The following is a 25,997-nucleotide window of genomic DNA, read 5'->3' on the forward strand; positions in this document are numbered from 1 at the left end:
ACCGGTAAACACACGCGCTCTATTATTTCAACGACCTTCAGAGAGCAAGGAACCAAAACTAGTGAACTCAAGGCACTCGAAATTTATTCCTGATTCTTTTAATTACTTCCTTTAATGACTCCTGATAGTTTTACCATACCATGAAACAGGGATGTGAAACAGCTTGCTTCACATGGCTTCAGGGTATTGTTCAACTTAACTGTTTCAGATGCTTTCCGCACCCGGTCACTACACGGGTTCAAAGCGCTTTCAGACTAGAGGCACCGTATACACACAGTGACCCGAGGAAGAGAGCATTTCTTTTAGACGTACCAACAGCCCTTTTCCTACACCGGACAAAACACCTGTGACAGCAAAAGGTCCAAGAAACCACCATTTTTTCTTATTCTTCCCAACGTTCTGTGAGAGAATTACGCCCCACCAAAAAGAATACGAGTGACTCTCTTCTCCTGCAACCAAAGATTCCATGCAGGCTGTACCATTCTAGATACAAAGGAGAGAAGCTCATTCGCTACGTGCTCTGAGCGCCTTAAGGCAGCAGCTCCCAAAGTGCGTTTCCTGGGCTGGCGGCATCAGGACCACCTGATGGAAATGCAGACTCTCGGGCTCATCCCAGACCTTCTGGATCAGAAGTTCTGGAGGTGAGGGTCAGAATTCCACATCCTCCCAAGGCTTCCAGGTGATTCCAACATCCGCCTTAGATGGTCAGGGCTTAATTCTCTCCCAGAACCAATGAGAAAGGATGGGTTACTATCTATGAATGTACAGGTAATATTTATATAGCAAACACCAATAAATATTATCAATATATTTTAAGTCTTCGTAATAAATTTTACACAATACCTTTTTATTCCAAAGATGAAATACCATCAATATTTAACTATTTTAATGCTTAACAAAACATACATTTTGCTAAAAATCTTAATTTATATACCAGTTTTATTAACATTTAGTCAAAATTTAACACTGAAAAGTAAACTCATTTATCTACAGTGAGTGTTAAAAATAATCCCTTGTAAAACATAATCCACTATGAGGTTTGTAATTATAGGGCTCAAAACCAAATATAGTTCTTTAGAAATCCAGAAGAATTATTTTTTTTTAAAAAAAATAATATACTTGCATGTAAATAATCCTATAGAAATCACAGGAGTATCAGTTGGAAGAAAACACTTTTTAAAGAAAACATTTCTTGGTGTGTTACTCAATTTAATTTAAATAAATTAGTTAATTGAATAAAATTTAATTCATGTGAAGCTCAGTTTGATTGGTTTCTATTATTATGTAAAGTAAATCTATTAAAAGCTGACGTGTGCTCACTTCGGTGGGACATATACAGTAACTGGAAGGATGCAGAGAAATTCAGCATGGCCTCTGAGCAAATGGCACGCAAATTCATAAACTGTTCTGTATTATTTTTTAAAAGTTGACTTAAGTCATACTTTCCATATGCCTAAAATTTTGCTGATAATTTATATATGAAAAGCCTCTAAAACTATGAGGTCAACCAGAAAAACAATACTTCTTACGAATATTTAGGATTATAACGAATATCGGAGAATGCTGATGCAGTCTTAAAATGTGCATTCAAAATGAGAAAGAGCTATTCATACTTCACACCATTTGAAGCAACAATGAAGAACTGTGGAAGCTCATCGTCACCTGAAATTATTTTAAATATATAGGAACAAACAGGGAACAATGAAAAAAGTTCCATTCCAAGAGAATTCCAACTTCATAAACTGAATCTTTTCATGCCAAATGGTTCTTTTGCGTTAGAACGTAAAAATAAAATGGAGTTTCTCATTCACTTGCCTTGTGCTGGCCCTCAAACACTTTAACCAGCTGCCAAAGTGAGGGTGGAACCGACTTAAAGAGAGTTAAGGAAACAGGGAGGCAATGGCAGTTATTACTGGCAGTAAGAGTGGGAAAAGACGAATGAACAAGAGCCACAGTCTTCGGTGAGCCCTCCCTTAACACCGTCAGTGTGTGTTCTCCGAAACTGAGACTTTAAGAGAATGAAACCAACGTAAACAAGAGTTGTTACTATGGCACATTTCTGGTCACAGAAACACCATCCAATTCCTAAAGACCCAAAACACTTCTAATGTTGAACACTGAAATACATGTGAGATGTACATACATTTAATGAAAATTGATAAAAACTAAGATAATTATTGACCCAACCTCTGGTGAATCAGTGAGTGAGGGTGGTCACAGTCGTGGTGGGTTAAAGCAAGGAATAAATGCTTGCAAAGCAAAACTGTGAGGAGCACCCCCCCACACACACACACGGAACTCACAGACAGGCACCAACACAGTGGCGCCCTGCGTGCCTTCAGACCACGTCGCTTACTGTCACGCATCTGTGTGACTGCTGTCTGCTTCAAGAATTTTTACTGGACAGTGATTTTTATTTATTCAATTATTTTCCGACCTGCTTGTTCCAGTTCGGGGTCACAGGTGGCCTGAACCTATCCTGGCAGCTCAGGGCACAGGGAGAGAGACACCCCCAACAGGACGCCATTCACTCACAGGGCACGCTCACACCCAGTCACTCGTATACAGACACGCCAAGGGAACTAATGTGCACAGCTTTGGGAGGTGGGAGGAAGCTGGAGTGCCTGGAAATATCCCACACAGACATGGGGAGAACACGCCAACTCCACACTGACATGGGGAGAACACGCCAACTCCACACTGACATGGGGAGAACACGCCAACTCCACATGGACATGGGGAGAACACACCAACTCCACACGGACATGGGGAGAACACGCCAACTCCACACTGACAGTGGCTGTGGCCGGGAATTGACTGTTTTTTTCCATCAACCTTATAATGAAACAACGTTGAAAGAAACAATGTTATTTAAGGACCTGCCGTGTACTTATTTAGAACTTTAGAGTTCATTAAAGTTCTCTCTCATACTATCTTAATTAGCCTGTGAAGTTACCGAGGCAAATATTATCCGTGCTGTTACAGGTAAAGAATTCAAAGTTCAAAGTGACTGCATAATTTATTAAGTCACAGCCAGAAAGGTTTAGAGCATTATAGGAAACTTCTACTAACAGCCTTTCTTATTTCTAATGTAGAGAAATTTCTAATCCAAAGAAACCTGAATGAATACTTTCACAAAATGTCTTATATAAACCAACGATTAGTATGGAATTAACACTGAACAATCTATTGGTTTAATATTATTCAACGATGTAAGAGAAAATTCCCATGTATTAAAGAATTACTTAAGTAGTATAAATATATCACCTGTAATTTAAGAAATATTTACCTGTTATAGAAGTAAGGCCCATGCACGTGGCTGCTATTATCACTCCCAAAACTGCTGCAGTGTCTTCCAATAACACAACGTTTGTACTAGGGTCACGGCTTTCCATTACTTAATCATTGGGGGAGAGACACGAAAAGAAAATTTCTGAAGTCTTAACTTGACACTACCAGGTGACATTTTAATAAGTATCCATGTAAAATCAAGATGTAAATTAAGATAAAAACATATGAGAGATCATGATTTTAAAGACCCTGTTCAGTGCAGACATAATTTCTTGGCTTACATGTCCACAATAACTTGTAAAGTCAAACTGCTTCTCAAGTTATAGAGGCATATATAGAAATACAGTGGTCTGCTTAAGTCAAACCCACGCTCAAACTGCACGACGTTTCCGTTTTTAAAAGAGCTTGCGTGCACATAAGAGCCACATAGGGCTTCACAGTGAGATGTATTTTATACACATCTCTTAGGGACAAAGCAATAGTACTAGGTAATTTTAAGCAAATAAAGGATGTGAAATAAACACCTGGCTTCTAGAATACATACCATACTTGTAAAATGACGTTCCTTTGGCCTGAGCACTCCTGCGAAGTTCGTTTACGGCAACAAGAAGTGTTGCTGAAAGAAAAACATTTACATTAGCAAGGGAGAAGCTTCGTGCCTCTAAACTGTAAAGATGGCATCTCAAAAGGTAAGCACATAAGCACAACATTTTAATGCTAGGGTTGGCAATCAGGAAAAGTCCCGTACTGACTGGTCATCAAGACCCCAATTAATCATGATAATAAAATGAATCCCCTATTTCTAAACCATAATAACTAAATATAATTACTATAACAACACCCTTAATGTATTGAACAGCTTCTATTTGGCAAGAACCACACTAAGCATGATCATTTTTGATCCTTCCAATCTTTGGAGGCAGGTGATGCTATCAACACTGTACAAACTATCAAAGATGAGAGGTCCCGTAAATATATGCAATTATGATTGACCTGCCAATTCAAAATAATATTAATTAAAAAATACTTCTTCACTCCCACTGCTTCACTTGACCAATCAACCAGCCAATCAATAAACAGACGAAGGGAACACTATACACAGACGGTGACAATGTCTCAGGAGTAAATGTACTATGAACAGAGCAACAAATTAGGCGGCTTCATACTGATATTAGCAGCTCTCCGTCACAACACTGCGGCCGCTGTGTATTTCAGAAATATTGAAATATGCATACTGCAAAAAGGGACAGCCTTCTGATCAGCACTACCAAAACCCGATTTTTAAAAACTCAGGATAAACTGGCCGCAGTGGCACATACGTGCCTTTAATCCTAGCTACTCAGGAGGCAGAGGAAAGAGGATCCACTGAGCCCAGGAGCTCAAGGCCAGCCTGGGCAACATGACAAGACCCCACTTCTAAAAAATACTTACATATATATAAAATAAAAACTCTATATAGTTATGTTTGCATACTCCATTTCCAATGCTCTGAGCATGGAGGTGCGACACTCAAGAACCAAACATACCTCCCCCGTCCCCGTCCAGGGGTGGGGAACCTGCAGCCTCAAGGCCTTTCGACTGAATCCACATTCTACAGAACAAAATCCTCTGGATTCAGCCAAAAGGCCACACTTAAGGATCCCGAGAGCCACATGCGACCTTAAGGCTGCAGGTTTCCCACCCCAGACTCATCCATTATATGAACAATCCCGATACACTGTACAAAGGCTTTATTCCCTGAAAGTAGGCAAAGCTTAGATTCCTGTTCCCAGTTTTCTCTAATCATTGGAACGCAGCAGGCTATGATGATGGACTGCTAGATATATTCCTAAATTAAGAAAAAAGGTAGTTTGTGACAGCACATACCTCCTTCAGATAGCAATGATCCTGCTAAAATACAGTATGCCTAGAAAATAAATATTAAAATAGATCATAAATTCAGTCTTTCACCAAAGAATTACAACTGTTCATGCATAAAAGTCTGTAATGTTAAACAACGTAAATTCAAATCTGAGCCAGACAAGACAGACATCAATGGGAAACAACTCAAAAGAAGGCAAAGACACGAGCAAACATCCGAAATCCGGCGTGTGGACGCCAGACGCAGTAAGATCCACACCCACGCTCAAGTTAACTTCTGGATTTTGCCGGGATGCCTGGTACTAAGAGAATCCTGATTCCGAGAGGTAAGTAGTTCATAAATAGTAATCAATTACTTTTCTTGGTAACACTACTTTCCTCGCAGTTCTAGGACATTCTTCAATTAAATGAAGATGGCAAGAGAAGCTTTATGCCAAGGTGTATAAATAGAGTTAACCTAGCAACATAAATTAAAAAAAAAAAAAAATTTAATGAAATTCAAGCCAAACATCCAGAGAATTTTCAACATGCCCCTTTGGAACCCAAGGCTTTCCTGAAATAGAAGTTGGAAAATTCTGGGCCTAGTCCAACACTCTTAAAATTCTTTTAAGGAATCTGAGATCTGAGGTTCAGTGGTTTGCCTGAGCACACAGAAGTGATGGCAGGGTGAGACCTGGAACGCAAGCTTCCCAGTCTCCATTCTGGGCTCTTTCCACTGAATCTCTCAATCTGAAACCAGACTAAAATAGTAGCTGAACTTCCCTGTAACTATTTTTGACCCTTCTATCTTGTTCCCGAGAGTATTTAAGACACACTCATCACCCAATAAAAGGAAGACAGCATATATCGGCCAAGGACTGCAAAATAATACCTAATAAACATAAATTGGTTTATGGTGTGTTGAATCTATTGTTTATTTAACAAAGGGCCATAGATTAACAGAACCCCATTTAGTTAATTACTAAAAGACACAAGAGCTTCTAGAAGCTCTAAAACTTAGACACGACTGAAAGTTTAGCTGTTAAGAATTACTTTGTCCGTAACTGCAGAGACTGCTCTGCCTCTGTACAGTGATGGCACACAACCTGGATGAATGCTAAGACGACGGGGCCTCTACAAAGCGGCCAAACCTTTTCGGGATGGAGGCAATACATCTGTCTGTCTGTTTTAATCATACAAAATGTACGAGGGGGAGAAACTCAGTCAGTAAAAGCCGCAGGAAACTAGTGAATAACAAATCCAAACAAGCCCAGTTTAGCATATGTGTGCGGTGTAAGGGGAGGTTAAGAGGAGATTGACTCTGCCCGGTTCTGGCTAGGACCCAAAACAGAGAGTCACCCCACATCCCAAAATGAGGCTATATGCTATTCTCGTTCTTTGACATCAGTGTGACAAAGGGACCCTACTGCACGCAATCACTATGTCCTGTTACTTCGTATTACTTCATTCTGCCGATCTCAGTCACTACGTCACAGAGGATTACCCATAGGAGGGATTCCATTGGTTGCGGATGAAGCAATCCCATGACTCCATGGTACCATGACAGTCCTGCACCCATCATGAAAATACCAACACCACTAATGAGTGAAGAAATATACCGCATATTTGAAAATCCATACCTGAAAAATAAAAAAGGAAGGTAATATAGTTTTTAAGGAGTACAAATGGTTTCCTTTACAAAATATATGCTTAATAGGTCAATGAAAAAGACAACAAAAAAATCTTAGAATATCAAGATGTTATAGTTAAAGTAAAATGTGATCACCAAACTCAAATCTAATGAGAAAAGCAATCTATAAAGTGGAAAAAGACTGCAAGTTCTTTGAAAACATATAAAAATAAAGTGAGGGCCGGGCGCTGTGGCTCACGCCTGTAATCCTAGCTCTTGGGAGGCCGAGGCGGGCGGATTGCTCAAGGTCAGGAGTTCAAAACCAGCCTGAGCGAGACCCCGTCTCTACTATAAATAGAAAGAAATTAATTGGCCAACTGATATATATATATATAAAAAAAATTAGCCGGGCATGGTGGCGCATGCCTGTAGTCCCAGCTACCCGGGAGGCTGAGGCAGAAGGATCACTCGAGCCCAGGAGTTTGAGGTTGCTGTGAGCTAGGCTGACGCCACGGCACTCACTCTAGCCCGGGCAACAAAGCGAGACTCTGTCTCAAAAAAAAAAAAAAAAAAAAAATAAAGTGAGTATCATTTAATTGAGGTATTTACTAATCCCTTTCCATATAGCCTAGTTTGATTTAGTAGAGCTACTTTACTATGATGTATACAGACTCTGGTAAAATTAATCTTTTTAAAAACGCATTCAGATGCTGAATGGGGTAACATTAAATTTCCTTGTAATGCAGCCTCTAATTCAGTATTTTAGTCCTTTTTTGCAGCCAATATATGATTCATATTACCTATAATTTGATGCTTGACATCAAACAGTTTACTACATATAGTTTATTGCTGGTTCTGAATAGTTCTGAATAGCATATAGCAACTATCAACTATTACTAGAACTAAATAAGAGCTTCACCCAAAAGGGAGTTTTCATGGTTTTAAAATCTCAATTATTTTCAAGCATCTTTGGTCAATATACATTGTTTGATATTACTGTAAGTACCAATTACAATGCTCAGCATTACAAGGACTAAAAAATACGACATACTGTAAGAGGAAAAGAGTCACTCATTCATAAAAATATTTCCTGGGAAATTTACTCCCTAAGCCAAACTCTATGGCACCCTTCTGGGAGACAGAAATTTAAACAAGAATTCTTAATCAAGCGGCTGCTCGAATTCTGTTTTGCAAAGATGTAATCTTGCCATAGAGAATTCCCAGTCCATAGATGTGACAACCAGCTCATTTAGAAAAATTTACTTTCTTCTAAATTTTTCCCCCAAAGTAATATAGGATATATATTAAAATTCAAGTTAAGGTAAATTAAAATCTAAATTGAATGGCATTAACTTCATTTTAGGTGTTTTCAAGGAATTCATAGGTTCTTATTGACTATTTTTTTTTTTTTTTTTTTTTTTTTTTTTTTTTTTTTTTTGAGACAGAGTCTCACTTTGTTGTCCAGGCTAGAGTGAGTGCCATGGCGTCAGCCTAGCTCACAGCAACCTCACACTCCTGGGCTCGAGTGATCCTTCTGCCTCAGCCTCCCGAGTAGCTGGGACTACAGGCATGCGCCACCATGCCCGGCTAATTTTTTATATATATATATCAGTTGGCCAATTGATTTCTTTCTATTTATAGTAGAGACGGGGTCTCGCTCTTGCTCAGGCTGGTTTTGAACTCCTGACCTTGAGCAATCCGCCCGCCTCAGCCTCCCAAGAGCTAGGATTACAGGCGTGAGCCACAGCGCCCGGCTTTTATTGACTATTTTAATTGTGTAGATCCACACTGTCCGATATGATAAGCTACTAGCCACATGCAGCAATTTAAATTAACTAAAACTGAATATAGTTCATAATTTAGTTCTTCAGTTGCACTAGCCACACTCCCAGGGCTCAGATACAAAATATCTCCATCACTGAATAAAATTCTGTTGGGTAAAGTAGATAATTAAAAATATCTCAAGAAGAAATCTTCACAACCTAAAATTTAAAACTTTGACCCTCTGTTTCTAAACCTTTGTTATATAAAACTGGCTAAGAAAAAAAAAAAAAGAAAAATTCTAGAAATGGTAATTAGCAGACTAGAGAACCAGCTGTTTCCTATACTAGCTGACTGACAGTGAGAGGGTATTCAGATATGTCATTATTTATAAGTTATCAGTAGTTCCGTGCTTTCTCAAGTAAAGAGAGGCATTTGTAAAGAACAGACTCCTTTACAGAAATAACAAGTGCATTTTTTTCTGTCTTAAGATTGATCAAATTCTATTACTGAAGCTAGTTCAAAAACGATGCGTGTGGAATTCAAAGTTTTAGATGATCCTGTTAGCAGAAGCAACAGAAAACATCTCTGTGTCAAACAGTGAGTGAGGGGCCTGTCTCAGCAGCGCAGACGCTAAACTGGAAAGACGCGGACAGGATCGGCACAGCCAGCCACTGCGCAGGGATGGCACACAAGTTCGTGACGCGTCCCACATTTAAAATATTAATAATGGGCATGATTCAAAATAATATGTTTTTAAAAGTACACTCATTTTACAAATAAATAATTTTGAAATATTAACAAAATACTATTTCCCAATCACAACAGTAAGATTAAAATAAATATTTAACAGACGCTATCACCAAAATTTTACACCAGGTAGCCTACGGGTCTAAATCTAGAATATTATGTTTCCCTGGACTAAAATAAAATAGACTTCTAAGATCAAAATATGTGCTTTATGTTATCAAATATGTTATCAAATATGGAGAGAAGATCTCCATGCTGTGTTACAAAGAATACAAAAAATTTAAACTCCATTTTCAAATTGTACCTTGAGTCTACTTTGACACAGCGGTGAGTCCTGCATTTTAGATACCACAGTAGAAGAAATGAGCAATCTTTAACAAACTGCAGATATATAAATTGCAGGAGATTTCTGAAATTCAGTTGCTTTTATTTCAATGATTTGTCGCCAAAACAAACAAAAACAAAATAAAGGCAATGTCCTTACGGATGAGAAGGATCTGGTGTTTGAACAGACTTACTGATGCCCAGTGCCAGTAACCCCTATGGAGAAGAAGGAAAAAGAGGTGAACAACCATTAGCAAGAGATGGCAAGCATAATATGACATGGCTGATCTGGAGGGTGCAGGCTGACAGCCACAAAGAAACACGCGACACACGCACGTCCAATGGCCCAGCAATTCTGGCTTCTAGTGCCCACCTTAGAAAAATAAAGCTGAGCCCAAAGGGGCTCAAAACACCCTTGTTTATACTGATGAAAAACATGAAGGCAACCCACACATCCATTAATTGGGAATGGTAAAATAAATGACAAACCATAAACTATTTCCACAACAGTTTAAACGAACGGGGTTAGGGCAGAGCTTTCTGTATTGACACGAATAATGCTCCCAGATATACCACTAAGTGGAAGGGGGAAAAGAGCAAGTCAGGAACGGTATGCACAGAACAGAACAATTCATGTTTTATAGTTTTTGTAAACTACATATACTGTAAAGCACAGGAAAATGTCTGGAAGAACACACATTTAACTATGTATCTCTGAAGAGAGAAGGAAGATTAAGCTGGTCTGTAATATCTGATCTTTTACAGGAAAAGTAACTTGCACAGCTGTACAAATAAAAGATGGTAAAAAGCTCAAACAGTATAAATTGCAGAGGGACACATACATTTCTCATGTATCTCATGCAAAAGCACGCACAGGAAGTATATACTGCATTTTCTTTCTTTCCTTCCTCACTTGTCTTCAACTTTTCTTCCTTTCCTTCGTTCACGTCTGTTTATTTGATTTTTAAATTTTCATCCTTTGCTAAAGAGTTGTATCGCCGGGAGCCTCTCAGTTATCAGTACGCTCGCCCGTAGCAAGTCCCTTCTAGTCTCATTTGATACGAATCTAGAAATTGCACTAGACTGCCTTCCAGAACTACTGAATGAAACGCAAAGTCGCTGAGTGAACTCCCGTGTGGTGTCATCTGACTGACAGAGGGCTTTCCTTTCCTTTCGGCAAGATGCCAAACAATCACACAGGCAAAGCTTCCAGACAACCAAATTCCCCACAGATGGAGTTCCTCTGTGGGCTGTAACACCCTTCACAGAAACGTTTTCTCTAATAAAAATACGGAGATTAAACCACCTTGCAAATGGTTAAAGCAAATACATACTGGATCTATACGTTTTTGATATTGGAAATCTTACCCTAAATATGTAGAATATTTTAAGATATTTTTCTACTGAATTCCACAGGAAAAAAGGGGGTAAACCACCTAAAACATAGATGACTTTTCAGTGAATTAAACTACGAAAATGAGTGCACATTAAGAGGAACGTATAATAGGTTCTCTTCAACCTGACTATTAAAATTGAAATGGTCATTATTAATTCACATGTATATATAATTATCATATACATACATATGTGTTTATATTTGAAAAATATTCAGGAAATAATTTCAAAAATCCTTAATATTCAGGCTCGCTGTGCAATTTAGTGTGAGCTATTATCATCTTTTTTATAAACTGAACATGGACCATATTTCTTAGTTCTTATAAAAATCAAGTATCACAGATCATCCCACATCCTATTCTCCCTCAGAGGCAGGACAGAATCACAGTTGTGTTCGATATGTGTCCTACCGGGCGTTTTTTTCTGCACATTTAGAGCATACACATGTATGTTCAGTTCTGTATATATAACCTACGGAGAAGCATCTGTTTGGTTTTCAACACAGTAAGCATTAATGTCTAGTGGCTAAGAAGCACTCTCAATGCACCCCACCCCACGATCACCCGTCCCCATTCTGGTGTTCCTTCAGTTCCACACCATCGAGCAGCTGCTTAAAAGGGGCCTTGAAAGACCTTTCTACTTGTTTCATGTGCACATAAACTGCTTGCAGAAGACAGAGAACTGTGGCTTCTTCTAAACACTCACTACATCGCAAACTCAGGTGCTCAAAAAATTCATGTGAGTTAACATTAAAGGATGTGCTGTGCATTATTTAGCAAAAAGTTTTCCAAAATGAACTGTCACAGAATTTGCAAAACTAGAGACACAAGTTTAATTTAAAAGTTGGAAGTCTTTCAGTCTCTCAAAAAGTGAAGAAAGGCCGGGCGTGGTGGCTCACGCCTGTAATCCTAGCACTTTGGGAGGCCGAGGCGGGCGGATTGCTCAAGGTCAGGAGTTCGAAACCAGCCTGAGCGAGACCCCGTCTCTACCAAAAATAGAAATAAATTAATTGACCAACTAAAAATATATATACAAAAAAATTAGCCGGGCCTGGTGGTGCATGCCTGTAGTCCCAGCTACTCGGGAGGCTGAGGCAGTAGGATCGCTGAGCCCCAGAGTTTGAGGTTGCTGTGAGCCAGGGTGACGCCACGGCACTCACTCTAGCCTGGGCAACAAAGTGAGATTCTGTCTCAAAAAAAAAAAAAAAAAAAAGTGAAGAAAAAAAAATATCGTGGCATCAAAATATTACAATGAATCAAAATTTTTAAAATGTTATTATACGTCTCAAAAGAAACAGTTTTCAAAAGGACATGAAAAATACAATTTCCATCTATTCAATAAGGCCCAACAGAATTCTTTTTTTTACAAAGCCTTTTCAAAAACTCTAAGACATATTCTTAACCCAGGAGTCCTCAAACTTTTATTTACCTCTTGTCTTGTTCAGTCTTTTACAAAAATTCTTTTTTTCTCTCTGTATTTAGTATGGCTGGGTTCTATTGTTACATATGCAGATTCACAATCTCCCCACCACCACCCCCCATGTCTAATCTGCTGTTAATTCTATACAGCGAATTTTTCATTTCAGATACATTTTTCAGCTCTATTTGGTTATTTTTTCATACTTTCAGTTTCTCTGTTCAATGTGTTCATGTCTTCCTTTCAATACATAAACACAGTTGTAACAGCTATTTATATCCTTGGTCTGCTAACTCTATGATCTGTCAATTGAGTCTGATTCTATTGACTGGCTTTTCTCCTGGTTATGAATCAGATTTTCCTGCCTCTTAGACTGTCTGGCAATCTTAATATTGGAAGCTAAACACTGCGAATGTTACACTGAGTGTTTTTAGATTTTGGAGTCTTTGTTAAGGACTGTGAGGCTTTGCTCTGGCCAGTCATTAAATTACTTGCAGATCAGCTTGATCCTTTAGAGCTTTTAGGGAGGTTAACACATCACACTCTTTAAAATGTAAAATGATACCAAAAGTAGACAATTTTACCATATTATTTTAAAAGGCCTTGGTTTCTGGTATTCATAATTTAGGCCAAAGGGGGCTTAAGAGTTATTTTTATTTCATAAAAATTTTTCATTTGCAAATTCAAGAAAGTAATTCAAACTACTAGTCTAATATAAAAGCATTTTAATCACTTACATGTGACAATTTTATGTCTTTTCTCAAAAAAGTAAGTTCACTGGCTCTTACATTCATTAAGAACTCATATTTGGAGATCGAATTTCTACTCAATATAAAAAGCTCTTCTACAAAAGCCTCTACCCAAACATTTAGTGATTGATAATCTTCTACTTTACATTCATTTGTTGGAAGTTCTTAAAGCTTAACAACCTGCTTTAAAATACCATCACTGTATTTTTTTGCACTTCATCGCTGAAAAGTAACACTATTTTCATTTTCTTCCACGAGCCAACTACATGAATCATTCAGCTTTTAAACAGATCAACTTTTAGATTAAAGCTTAAGCTTTCATCCTCACCTGATTACAAGTATCAGATAATGAGTGTATAGCTTCTGAGAACATACTTGCTGAACCCGTATAAATCCAGGCAAGAAACTTAAAGAAGCAGTTTAACCCATTGCTAGGAGAAAAAGAGAAAACAATTTAGCGTAGGTTGGGATAAAAATTTCTACCAAAAGCTGATTTCATCAACTGTACATACCTCTATACCAGATTCCGTTAAAAATAAATTTAAAAGGATACTTAGCCTTAAAGAGCATATTACTACTTGGGTTACAAGAGGACACACTTGAAAAATACACAGTACCATTAAGTACTCAAATGAAGAGGCATGCTATGTGTAAGCAAATTACTTCAGTGCATTTTGAAAACAGATGAGAAAAGAGTGCTCTATAATCCGACAGGGCGGTATTTAAAAGGGAGCTCTGTGTTTTAGGCAGGTAAGAGGAGATCTGCACTTGACAGCGTCCGGCGGGCCAGCGCCAAAGGCGGGGTTTCAGGGAGGGCGTGTTTACCAACAGGCAGATCCAGAGGTGAGGACGGTGTAGGAGACCCTGCCGTCTCAGGGTCACAGCAGAAGACCAGAGATGCTCAGATAAACACGGCTAACTGTGAGGACGCGGGCTGCACAGACCCCAACAGCAGTGGCTGGCACGATCTACCTCAGGCATCACGCTAGTGATGCGCATGTTAAATCGCAACTCCACTGTACAGATATAAACACCCGCGTTTTATAGATGCGGGCACTGTGCGTCCCCTTCTAGCTGCCCCTCTTCCGCCTCCTCCATCTCAGACAATTTCTTGAAAAAATCGTATCTACTCTTGCTGTCTCAGTTTTCACTTTTTATTAAGTCTTCAACCCACTAAACAATGGCTTCTTGTCTTCATTATCTTATTAGATTGTTCTTCTCAATACCACCTACCATTCCTTGCTACTAAATTATTGGAAACATTTAAATATTTCCCTTAACCTCTTGGAAGCATATGCCACTACTATTGTTTTTCCTTGGCTTCCATGATACTCCTGGGCTTTCCTCCTACCTTGCTCGCTCCTCTTCCTCAAACTCATCTGTGGCTCTTTTTCCTCCACCCATTTCTTAAATGTTAGCATTCTTCAAGGCTTTTTCTTGAGGGCTTTTTCTTCCTTACGCTATGTATACATTCCCTGGGTGATCTTAACTACTCCAATGGCTTTAATTATCAACTATACCCTAGTAACTCTCAACTCTAAATCTCTAACCCAGACCTCCCCGCTGAGGTTCAGACCTATGTATATTTGGTATATACATCATGTACCAGGCACTGTAAGTAATTTACATACATCACATACATTCTTCTAATAAGGAAAGATATAATCACTATCCCTGTTTTACTGAAAAGAACTAAACCTGTTGACTACCTCCACCTGGGTGCATATACACACCCCAAACTCAAACATAAATTCATCACCTTCTCTGCTCCCACCTGTCCCTCCTTCCAATCTCCTCTCAGTGAATGGTGCGATATTTATCCGATTATCCAAGAAACCTGGGCACTATCTTGACCATGCCATCTAAGAGCAACTTGAGCCTGCCCATGTCTCTCTATTTGTACCACCACTATTCTAGTTATTCCATCATCATCCTTTGTCTGTATTCTTCTAAATGCCTTCCTCTAGGTTAGTGCTCGCTCTTCCAATCCTTAAAGAATTACCTATCATATCTTTATATTTCCCATCACAGTATCTGACACATATTTTATATATATATATATACTTAAAAATATGTAGTTAGAAAGATACTGAACGTTCTCAACACAAAAAATAATAAATGTTGGAGATGATGAATATGCTAATTACCCTGATCTGATTCACTGTACTGAAGCATCACTATTTATCCCACGAATATTTACAATTGTTATTTATCAATTAAAAAATTTTTTAAAACAAATTATAGAATGCTTTCATATATCTTAAAATAATCATCAAAATGGACAAAAGGTAAATAAAACAATAGGAATCAAGAAGACAAAGGTAAAAAGAAAGAAGCAAAAACATCAATTATGTTCTTCCCAGGTTAAGTGGGAGAGAAATAACAAGTATGAAGATATTCTTCAGTAGCTGTAAGCTAGGTGCATTTAGTTACTCTAAAAGTAACCTTGGTCAATCTAACTTCTGAAAAAAATACTTATTAACTCCCATAAAAATAAGAGGATTTTCAGGTAGCAATTATTCTTAGATCTCAATCGCATTAAAAATATACAGAGCACAAGACAGTATCTACACGAACTCATACTCTTCCCCCTAACACTTTACTGAAAATAGACTTTTTTAACTTCTTCCTGAAACATAAACCTTGAACGCTGTAGCTAGCTAGCAGGTAGCAAATTTATATATTTAAAGGTACATACATTAAAAAGAACATATTCCTGTTTTAACAGGCTTATTTTGCAATACTTACATGCAAATGGCAACCATCACCACTTTTCCTGGTCCCTTAAAGAACACCGATGCCGTTGGAGAGCGTGGCTGCAAAACAACAAAAACAGAAAACCTCCAAAATTTCCCACAGAAGCACTATAACTGGCGGCCCTGACACACCAAAAAACTTCTCCTCGATCAAAACTTCTGAACAACTAGTGTGACTTATTTAATGATTTGTCTCCAAACTCTCCTTTAACACATTGACTGACACACACAAAATAACAGAAACTTTTCCTTGGGGCGACAGTGCTTTATTATGAAAAGAGAACAAAAACTTCAAGTGTAATTTAAAATAAATATAAATAGCAAAACGATATCTATTGACTTCTATTCATTTAATCCATGCTTTTATAATTAAATTGTCAATACTAATTGTAATGAGAAGAACATCAACAAGTAAGATTGTATATATGCTTTTTCACATGGCCCCAGGGTCAAAACTAGAGTGAGTTAAATACAACTCACATGGCACTCAATGCGTTAAAAGGCCTATCTGGATCCTTTTCAAGTACCTTGCTTATTCTGTTTCCTTGTCATTCATGTCCTGCCTACTTATAGAAAGGATCTGAGTTGGCTACATAAAAGCTAGTAATAAGGTGATAAAAATGCATCGAACTAAAATCCATACACTCTAAAATTTTTCCATTTCTTAACCAACTTCTTAGCTTTAAAAAAAAAAAAAAAGGCCAGGCGCGGTGGCTCACGCCTGTAATCCTAGCACTCTGGGAGGCCGAGGCAGGCGGATTGCTCAAGGTCAGGAGTTCAAAACCAGCCTGAGCGAGACCCCGTCTCTACCATAAAAATAGAAAGAAATTAATTGGCCAACTAATATATATATATATATATATATATATATATATATATATATAAATCAGCCGGGCATGGTGGCTCGTGCCTGTAGTCCCAGCTACTCGGGAGGCTGAGCCAGCAGGATTGCTTGAGCCCAGGAGTTTGAGGTTGCTGTGAGCTAGGCTGACGCCACGACACTCACTCTAGCCTAGGCAAGCAAGCGAGACTCTGTCTCCAAAAAAAAAAAAAAAAAAAAAAAAAAAGGAACAGCCAAAGCCAGCAAGTTTGCTGCTCTAATTCAACTCCTGACTGTTCTCTCAGAAAAAGAGCTCTGTAGTGAAAACAATATGTTTAATTCCCAAACAGACCAAAACAAAAAAAGAACAAAACAAGTACGGATATACATTCCTGGAAAATTTTCCTTGAGCTAAATTTTCTTTTGCTATTCCCTGAATATATATTTTCTTTGGCTTTTCTCATATTCTCCCCTCCCCCTGGAATGCCTTTGCCTTCCACTGCAATCTGAGTTTTACCCACCCTCGCCACCTTTCCACATAGAGCCTTCCTGGGTCACCCACGCAGAAATACTCACTCTGCTGCGAATGTATTACTGCACTTCACACTTCTATTACAGTACTTTATAAATCCTGCCTCACTGACATCATTTATTCAGGAAACACATCTTGTGTGACTACTACACACCTGGCACCGTCTGGATGCCGGGGCACGACAGTGACCAAGACAGAGCTCCTACCTGCACAGGTCTCACAGTCTAGGACAGGACGACAGAGACTAAACCCACAAGGAAGTGCGTAACATCAGACAGTGACGAACGTGATAAAGAACACAAAGCAGAGCACTGAGAGAGTGCACCGCAGCAGTGCAGAAGGTGTGTGGTGGGAAGGGCCATTCTAGCTAGAGCAGTCAGGGAGAGACCCAATGACGAGAAGGAGGTGATCATGAAAGGATCTGGAAGAAGAATGGTTCAAGCAGAATATGCAGCAAGTTCGAAGACTCCGGAACAGAAACAAGTCTGATGTACAGAAAGGACAAAAATAAGAGCAGCACGGCAGAAGCACAGAGAAAAAGGGAAACGGCAGGCGCTGAGGCCAGAGACATACAGGCAGGGGCCATATCCCACAGGATTCTGTAGGCTGCAGAAAGGATTCTGACCTGTGTTCTATGTCAAGTCTCTGCTTAAAATTATCCAGTGACAATTTTAAGCAGAGACTTGACATAGTCTGATTGATGTTTTTAAAAGATACTGTTTATAATGTGGAGAAAAAGCAAAAGGTGGAGAAATCAATTAGGAGGGTATTCAGGTAAGAGATGATGATGGTTTAGACCAGGCATATGCGGGCCACATGCAGGTGTTTTTGCCCGTTTGTTTTTTCACTTCAAAATAAGATATGTGCAGTGTGCATAGGAATTTGTTCACAGTTTTTTTTTTTTTAAACTATAGTCCGGCCCTCCAACAGTCTGAGGGACAGTGAACTGGCCCCGTTTAAAAAGTTTGAGGACGCCTGGTTTAGACTAACGTTTCAATGAGGAATATGTTAAGAAAAAGTCACACTCGGAATCTATTTTAGAGAAAACGCCAGTGGGACTTGCTGAGGGAAGAGACCCATAAAGAATCTCGAACATCTGAACACTGGATAAAGAAGCACAATCTTTTGCAAAGGAGACGGGGGAGGAGGAAGAATTAAGAGAGTGCAAGAAAAAACAAAACAGGAGAAAGATCACCTTGAGCTCCGAGAAGGGATGCTCTCAACTGGTGGCAGACACTTGACTACTTCTGCCCTACTTTTCTGACTGCCGTGGGAGGGGTTTCTCTCCCGCCCAGCCTCTGCACAGCGGCCCCCGCGCACGGCCCTCCCCTCCTCCTGCCAGCCCCCAGGAGGCGTCCAAGTCTGGCGAGGACGGTCGGCTGGTGAGTTTGAGAGGACGCTGGGCGTGCTGAGCTCCCCCACTCATTTTAGGGCTTGTTTCTTTTATATTAGGAAAAGTATAGAAAATGGGGATAGATTTCAGAGAGGACTACCAAGAAAGGCAGCATGAACTGCTCAGAGCATTACTGGCACATTTCAAGGCAACACTGTTATTGTGGAGATGAATATATTCAATGGAGATAAAGGTACTTCCAGTTCTCTAAAGGACCATACCAAGAAATACACAAAATCAGAAGCATAAGGGAAGGCACAGGAAAGTGGAAACCTATTAATGGGGAAACGCAGGAAAGGGACAATGAGAAATTAGATGTGAGAGGGTTAGTTTTTGTTCCCCTGAGAGAATGCTGTCAGCAGAGCCAGAGCACCGTGACTTCACGCATCTCATTACTAGAGTTCCCATGAAACAAAAAAGAACACAATAGAAAAGCCACCGTCTGGGTCAGAAATAAAAAAAGAAGATGCTTAATTTCAGCAAGCAGGATCAGCACTGGGTTTTAGGGCGGGAAAGCAACCGTCTTCAGCGGAAGAGCAGCATCCCTAAAAGAAACACGGGAACGACAGAGGGAAATGAAATACCTGTTTCATCCTATTAAAAAAAAAAAAAAAGGTTGTAAGAGATAAAAATTCTATTCAAAACCTGGAACCTTTGAAAGCTGAGGCGTATTTATCAGTCGTCAAGAGACCTCCAGTAACACAGACTTCAGAAACTCCTGGTGAGGGCAACTCCCCGAGTGAAAGTGATGAAAGGGCGTGCTGACGAGGAGAGAAGCCTCCCAGGAGGCAGGTGTCGCCCTCAGGTATCAGAGCAGGAGGCGGCGGCAGCTGAGGGGCCCCCAGAAACTCAGAGGTCAGAGGGAAAGTGGAAATTAAGAAGTCTTGAATACAATGAATGGCAAAGAACAGTATATCGAATTTGTTGATGAAAAGATGAGGTGCTTTTGCCAAATCACATCTAATTTTTCAATGAAGTATGAAGCAGAGTCGACAGCTGAAAAGTAAAGAGTGAGTCTGTGGGAAGTCCGGGAAGAGAGAAAAAGGTAAGCACTAGCTATTCCACAGAGTGGGAGAGTGAATGTACTCTGGATATTTAGCAAGAATGTCAGATAATAGTGTCCACTGATGAAAGCTGTCTATGAGAAGGAGAAATCTTACCAAAACCTATGAAAATAAAGTCTTTTCCTCCATCTATATCTACATGCTTAGGGTTCATACCACGGTTATAAATTTTTTTTTAAAATCTCGATTTTTTAGATTACAAGAAAATCAGACAGAAACTAATAGACTGTAATTCAGTAAATTACAATGCGCTCAAGAAAACCCTGGATTAAAAACACAAACATGGGCCAGGCGCGGTGGCTCACGCCTGTAATCCTAGCACTCTGGGAGGCCGACAGGGCGGATTGCTCAAGGTCAGGAGTTTGAAACCAGCCTGGGCAAGAGCGAGACCCCGTCTCTACTATAAATAGAAAGAAATTAATTGGCCAACTGATATATATAGAAAAAATTAGCCGGGCATGGTGGCACATGCCTGTAGTCCCAGCTACTCGGGAGGCTGAGGCAGGAGGATTGCTTGAGCCCAGGAGTTTGAGGTTGCTGTGAGCTAGGCTGACGCCACGGCACTCACTCTAGCCTGGGCAACAGAGTGAGACTCTGTTTCAAAAAAAAAAAAAACAGAAACATGCTAAAATTTCACAATGGACTTATATTAGGATTTTGCTAATGCATACACACATATTATTAGAAATATATCCTTACCTTGGTGTATCCCAAGAAATCTCTATATTCTCTTAATATTTTTTGGTTCCTAAACAGCCCTATAAGAAATACGAAATAAATTTAGGTCATACATATTCATACCAGTTTAAATTAACGGAATTATTCTCTGTAAGACTATGTTAAATATACTCCACTAGCTACCAGCAAAAATATTAAGTTATTATAAGAAATCTGGATTTGCAACTCTATTAAAAAGTGGGCAAAAGACTTCAATAGACATTTCTCCAAAGACGATGCACAACCAACAAGGATGTGAAAAGATGCTCAACATCACTATCCATCAGAGAAACAAACACAAATGAAAACCATTTGTGAGGTACCACCTGGTACCCATTAAGGTGGCTACTACACACAAAAAGAGAAAACAACAAGTACTGGCAAGGCTATGGAGAAGCTAGAACCTCTGTGCACTGCTGGTGGGAATATAAAATGGCACAACTGCTATGGAAGACGATATGGAAGGTTCCTCAAAAAATGAAAAACAGAATTACCAGATAACGCCGCAAGCCCACTTCTGGACATACATCCAGAAGAACAGAGAGCAGGGCCTCACAGAGCCATTTACACAGCTACGTGGACAGCACCACTACTCACAACAGTCACAAGGCAAAGCAACGCAAACGTCCGTGGATGCACGAACGAATGGGTAAACAAAATGCAGTGTATGCAAACAGAAAAGGGAATCACAGCAATGACGCTTCTCTGAGAAACCTAAGGATGCTCAGTCACATCTGTTAGTCATTTAACAAATAAAGTGAGCGTGATTATCAAAAAAAGTATACATTTTTTGTAGTTATTAGCATTTCTATCTCTAATTCAATCTTGCCACATTACCATGTTAAGTACCCCAGAGTAAGAGAAGAATAAGTGTAGTGCAAGTATCTAATTCACCAATGAAATACGCCCTATTAAGACATTCGATCACTGAGCTTCAAGACAGTGAGGCATTGAAAGAAAAAAAAATTGATCTTATCCTGCATTAGCACTTGTACCACCTATAAAGGAACCAAATGGAAGCCATCAACTGAAAAGTACATCAAAATTTCTAGTACTACCTGTCCCCAGTATGTATTTCCCATTGAAAATAAACATGTCACTGCTGTGGATTGAAGCGCAGCTCTCTTTAGCTTGTCTGTGGATAAAGACAGCCAGCTGGCCATGGCGGCACACACCTGCAGTGAGTACACCTGTAGTCCCAGCTACTTGGGGAGCTAAGGGAGGAGCATGAGCCCAGGAGTTCGAGACACCAGTGCACTGCGGCTGGGCCTGGGAAAGGCCACTGCAGGCCAGCCTGGGCAACACAGCAAGGACCCCACCCCAAACAAATGACCCCTTGTCTGCTTCTTCTGAGAAGCCAAAAACCCTAAGACACTAGAAATTCGCTGACTCCTCCACGCTTTTCAAAATGCCAAACCAGTGATTTAAAGAACTTGGATTTTGTAAGGTTAACTACACTTATTCACGTCTAGATAATTTAATATTATATATTCCAGGCCACAGGGATCTCAAATATATTCCTTATTCCTCCTGACTAGATTAGCTGGAAAGAGACATAACATTTCCAACTTTGTCAAGAAAAGGAATCATTAGCAGAAAGTCAACCACTTTCTTTGCCAGAATTAAAGCTATACAAGAACATCCTAGACCTTCAACCAAGTGGCAACTGAGAGTGTTATTAAGACCAACAGGTTACTGCAGGCAATGGACAGCTAAATTTTCTAAGTTGACGAAAACAAACATTGTAACATTTTAGATATGCACTAGTAAAATGGGTGAGGTTTAGAGAGGGGAACAAACATGAACAAGGCTGGCCATGTATTTGAGGGGTTATTATACATTCCTCTGTACTTCTGCCTATGTTTGAAACTGCCCTACTAAAAGGGGTGGGAAATAAAATTTGAAAACAGATTGTCAGAAAATATTTAGAACATATAAAACTAAATGTTAAAATCCACCAGAAACTCATTAAAATCAATTTAAAAATTGACTTTTAAATCACACAATCTAACAGAAGAATGAACGAACAAGTTATAAAAATTATTACAGAAAAATGAAGAAAACCCAACAATAAAATAATCAACCTCAGCAGCAATCAGATATATTCAAAATTAAACAAGGTACCCTCTGTTTCCTATGAAACACACAAAAGTTAAAACATATGTCAGTATCCAGCACTGACCAGGGCCTGAAGAAACAACCACCCGCATACACCATGAGTATAAATGTAAACTGGTACCATATTTCCTTCGGAGAGTAATTCTTCAGGGATCTATCAAATTTTTAAATGTCTGTGCCATCTCATCCTGAAATTGTACTGTTAACACTCTAACCTACATAAATAGTCACAATAATTATCTCGCATGTTCAAAAAATAGCATGAGAATGTTCGTTAATGTCGTCTTTGTAATAGTGAAAAAATGAAGAACATAAATCTTGTCGCATCCAAAGCTACAATGCAGATGTTTAAAAAAGAATGAGGTAGAGGCAGGTTTCTATATGCAGATATGGAAAGAGGGCTATGATTGCACTGCTATCTAGAAACAGCAAGGTGTACAACAATGTGTAGGGTATCACCCCACCCCATTTACGTTTAAGTGAAAAAAACACGTGTATGAAAATTTGAAAATGCACTGGAAATATTCTGGAAGGGTATACACAAAACTGTCAACAATGGTTCTCTCCAGAAGGGAAAATGAAACAGTATTAAAGAAAATGAAAGACTTCTTATTCTTTGTGTTTTTATGTTCTTTTTAAAATCACAAGTATGCATGATTTGTCGTTAATAAATATATGCGTATGTAATTTAAAAATGTATCTAACACATATTTTATATTATCCTAAATCTAAATTCTATAAAGGTGGCTTTGTCACTAATCCACTAGACTGTTAAATTCTCCCTAAGAGTATTATTTTCAACTAAATCTCAAGCAGCAAGCACCGCTTCTTGTTCATAATAGGTGTTTGATAAATACCTGCTGAATGAATAAATTAATGTGGTAGCTGAATTAATAGATCTTTCTGTAAGGATGTATCTATTCTATCACTTTTATAACAAGTATAATTTTCAAAGCAGACTGTAAGTTTTAATGGTCATATGTCTTACAGAAACCACAAACTGTTGTTTCTCTTACTCTCCTTCTCTACAAAAAGCTTTAGAGGAAAACAAAGCAAAAGGAAATAGATTCTGTCTTTATAAAATAATTGAATTCCAAAACGGAAACTGGTATTTGTTGAACAGAGAGAGCCGAAGCCAGAGGTGTGCAAGCACGAGAGAGTGCATGGTGACTGCAGGCCCAGATCTCACCCACCCGGTACTTTTCAACTAGCTCAGCTTTAAACTGAATCTACTCACGTTCTCTATATTCTATTTCTGCTTCCTTACGCAGCTTTCTCTCTCTGGCAAGAGCCTCAGGGCTTCCCCAAACTTCCAAAGATCTGTGTATACCACAAGGAACAATTTTAGTGACTTTATTGTAATCACATTTAAATCTAAATGAACTATATGAGACCCTTACAACAAAGCATAAAGGTCCTTTCAGGAAAATATACAGAACTTAGGGAACTTTTCTGAATTAAATCTAAACAATAAAAGTCAACGGCAAATTTTCTTATAAATTATGACATATATTTAGTTAACTAGTATATACTAGTAAGCCCCCAGATAAACTAATTTGCAAAAACAAAAATATTTTTTAAAATATATCATTTAAAAAATTCTGAATCTGTCTAAAATGTGCGTTTATTAATCTCAAATTTTGTCTGCACTTTAGTTCTAAAAGAACTGTGCTCTTACTTTGCTTCCACATCTGATCTCAAGTATACGGTGAAGGACTCAGTGTCTTCATGGGGACTTCGTCGTCTTATTTTTCGAAGTTGTTCTAGATCACTGGAGAAAGAAGCATGTTGAATTTATCCAGGCAAGGTGCATACAGCTTACGCACTTAAAAGGATTACTAAGGGCAGGTAAAAGCAACTACACTGATCCTCATCTTCGAAGAAAATAGATCTGTATAGCTTTTAAGATCAGTTTAAAGACAGCATTTTGTAAAAAAAAAAAAAAAAAAAAATTTTGGAGACAGTGGGGGAAAAAAGAATTATTCTTGATGCTCAATACAGACATTGTAACATAACATGTGGAGATTCAATTCCCTCCTCAGTGCTTGGATGTTATCTGCTACAGGCATACCAATACCATCTTTAATATATGAAAAAATATGAAAAGTGGAAAGAACATAGAGAGTATCGTCCCTCTATTTAAGAATTTAAATTAAAGATTTACAGTCATATTTACTTACATCCAGATTAATACTAAATGGTAATATCCATTCAAAGGTATCAAGTCATAAAAGGGGTATATGACAATTACATGCTATTTAATTATTTTCTTTTCTCTTAAATTCCGAAAGGTTTATATATTCATCAAGACACTGTGAAACAGTCATTTTATATTTAATCACGGGTCTTCCTAAGGAAGTTTTGTAACAGCAATGAAAGGACTAGAAATAAAAATCTGGTGACTAGCAAATGTCATTAAGTTCTAGAAATTAAACGTAGATATTTTTAAAAAGTGAACAGCCATCACATGTTAATTAGAAAGTGTGGACGAGATACTAAAAGGTATGTATCCTCTGTCACTGGCTGACTGAGCTGGGCAAGTCACTAACATCTTACACTATGTTTCCCGGCCTAATAACGTGGAAACCCAATCCATGTAACTCACATCTCTGTGAGAACTAAAGGGAACACTCTATGTAAAACAGAATGTAGTTTTACATCAATGTTGTGACTGGTTGTTGTTATGAAATATATAAAATGTATTATAGGACCATTTCTTCACACCATACCACAGAGGACATAATCATGACAGAGTGGAAAAAGGATAGATCATCTGACTTCTCTAAATGGCCCACAAAGGAGGGAGAAAAGGTTAAATTTGTAACAAATATGATTTCAGTAAATCTCTATGAGAGAATTGGTAACAAAAGATATGAGAAAGAAGTAAAAATAATTTACACTCAACAGGAACCATAGTTGGAGTGTGAACATAAATGTAACCCACTAAATTAGGTACTCAACTCTGCTAGCCAAAAAAACAAAACTTGAAAAAGTCAAACATAAAAATAGGCAAATAATCTTACTGATAATTCTGCCACATGCCACTGACTTAACAATATAACTCCTAAGATGCTTGTGTGAGAGACATATTTTGAAGAATTTGACTTTGTGAGTTTAAAAAACCGAGAAAAGACTGGAATTGCTCACGGTGGAGCAGAATTCAGTTTAGTAACAATTTTAACATTTTTGACTGAATAAAAATCTCTCTCCAATTTAGGAAGGAGCTGGTAAAAAAAATTCCACATATAAAAGATAGCAGGTAACACATTCTAACATAAAAATTTTTTTAGGTTATTTAGACAGGACACATTACGACATTTTTTAAAAATTACCGTACCTGGATTTAAGGCAGAACTCATTTATTGCTCTGACTCCAGTGATGAAATTATTCTGAGTGTACTTTGATCCATACTCCCTTTTCTTAAGGACTGCTTTAACTAAA

The 25,997-nt window shown here is 38.5% G+C and overlaps 1 protein-coding gene and 1 non-coding gene across 3 annotated transcripts in view; one reads left to right on the plus strand and one right to left on the minus strand.

The window, feature by feature from the left end:
* Window positions 1-25,997, minus strand: part of SLC30A9 (solute carrier family 30 member 9) — a 59,897-nt gene that overhangs the window by 12,434 nt on the left and 21,466 nt on the right. For both annotated transcript variants that reach the window (XM_075997849.1, XM_020284620.2), the window contains exons 4-14: window positions 25,893-25,992; window positions 24,234-24,326; window positions 23,793-23,875; window positions 20,420-20,478; window positions 15,904-15,971; window positions 13,484-13,586; window positions 9,756-9,811; window positions 6,635-6,770; window positions 5,158-5,197; window positions 3,836-3,907; window positions 3,290-3,397 (exon numbers count right to left, since the gene is read on the minus strand). In XM_075997849.1, the coding sequence (XP_075853964.1) occupies window positions 3,290-3,397; window positions 3,836-3,907; window positions 5,158-5,197; window positions 6,635-6,770; window positions 9,756-9,811; window positions 13,484-13,586; window positions 15,904-15,971; window positions 20,420-20,478; window positions 23,793-23,875; window positions 24,234-24,326; window positions 25,893-25,992 (918 nt within the window). The remainder of the gene's footprint in view (window positions 1-3,289; window positions 3,398-3,835; window positions 3,908-5,157; window positions 5,198-6,634; window positions 6,771-9,755; window positions 9,812-13,483; window positions 13,587-15,903; window positions 15,972-20,419; window positions 20,479-23,792; window positions 23,876-24,233; window positions 24,327-25,892; window positions 25,993-25,997) is intronic.
* LOC142864764 (U6 spliceosomal RNA) lies at window positions 1,315-1,417 on the plus strand. The gene has a single exon (XR_012915109.1). It is a non-coding gene; the product is annotated as a U6 spliceosomal RNA (small nuclear RNA).

This window comes from Microcebus murinus, chromosome 26 (assembly GCF_040939455.1).
Source record: "Microcebus murinus isolate Inina chromosome 26, M.murinus_Inina_mat1.0, whole genome shotgun sequence".
NCBI classification, from domain to species: Eukaryota; Metazoa; Chordata; class Mammalia; order Primates; family Cheirogaleidae; genus Microcebus; species Microcebus murinus.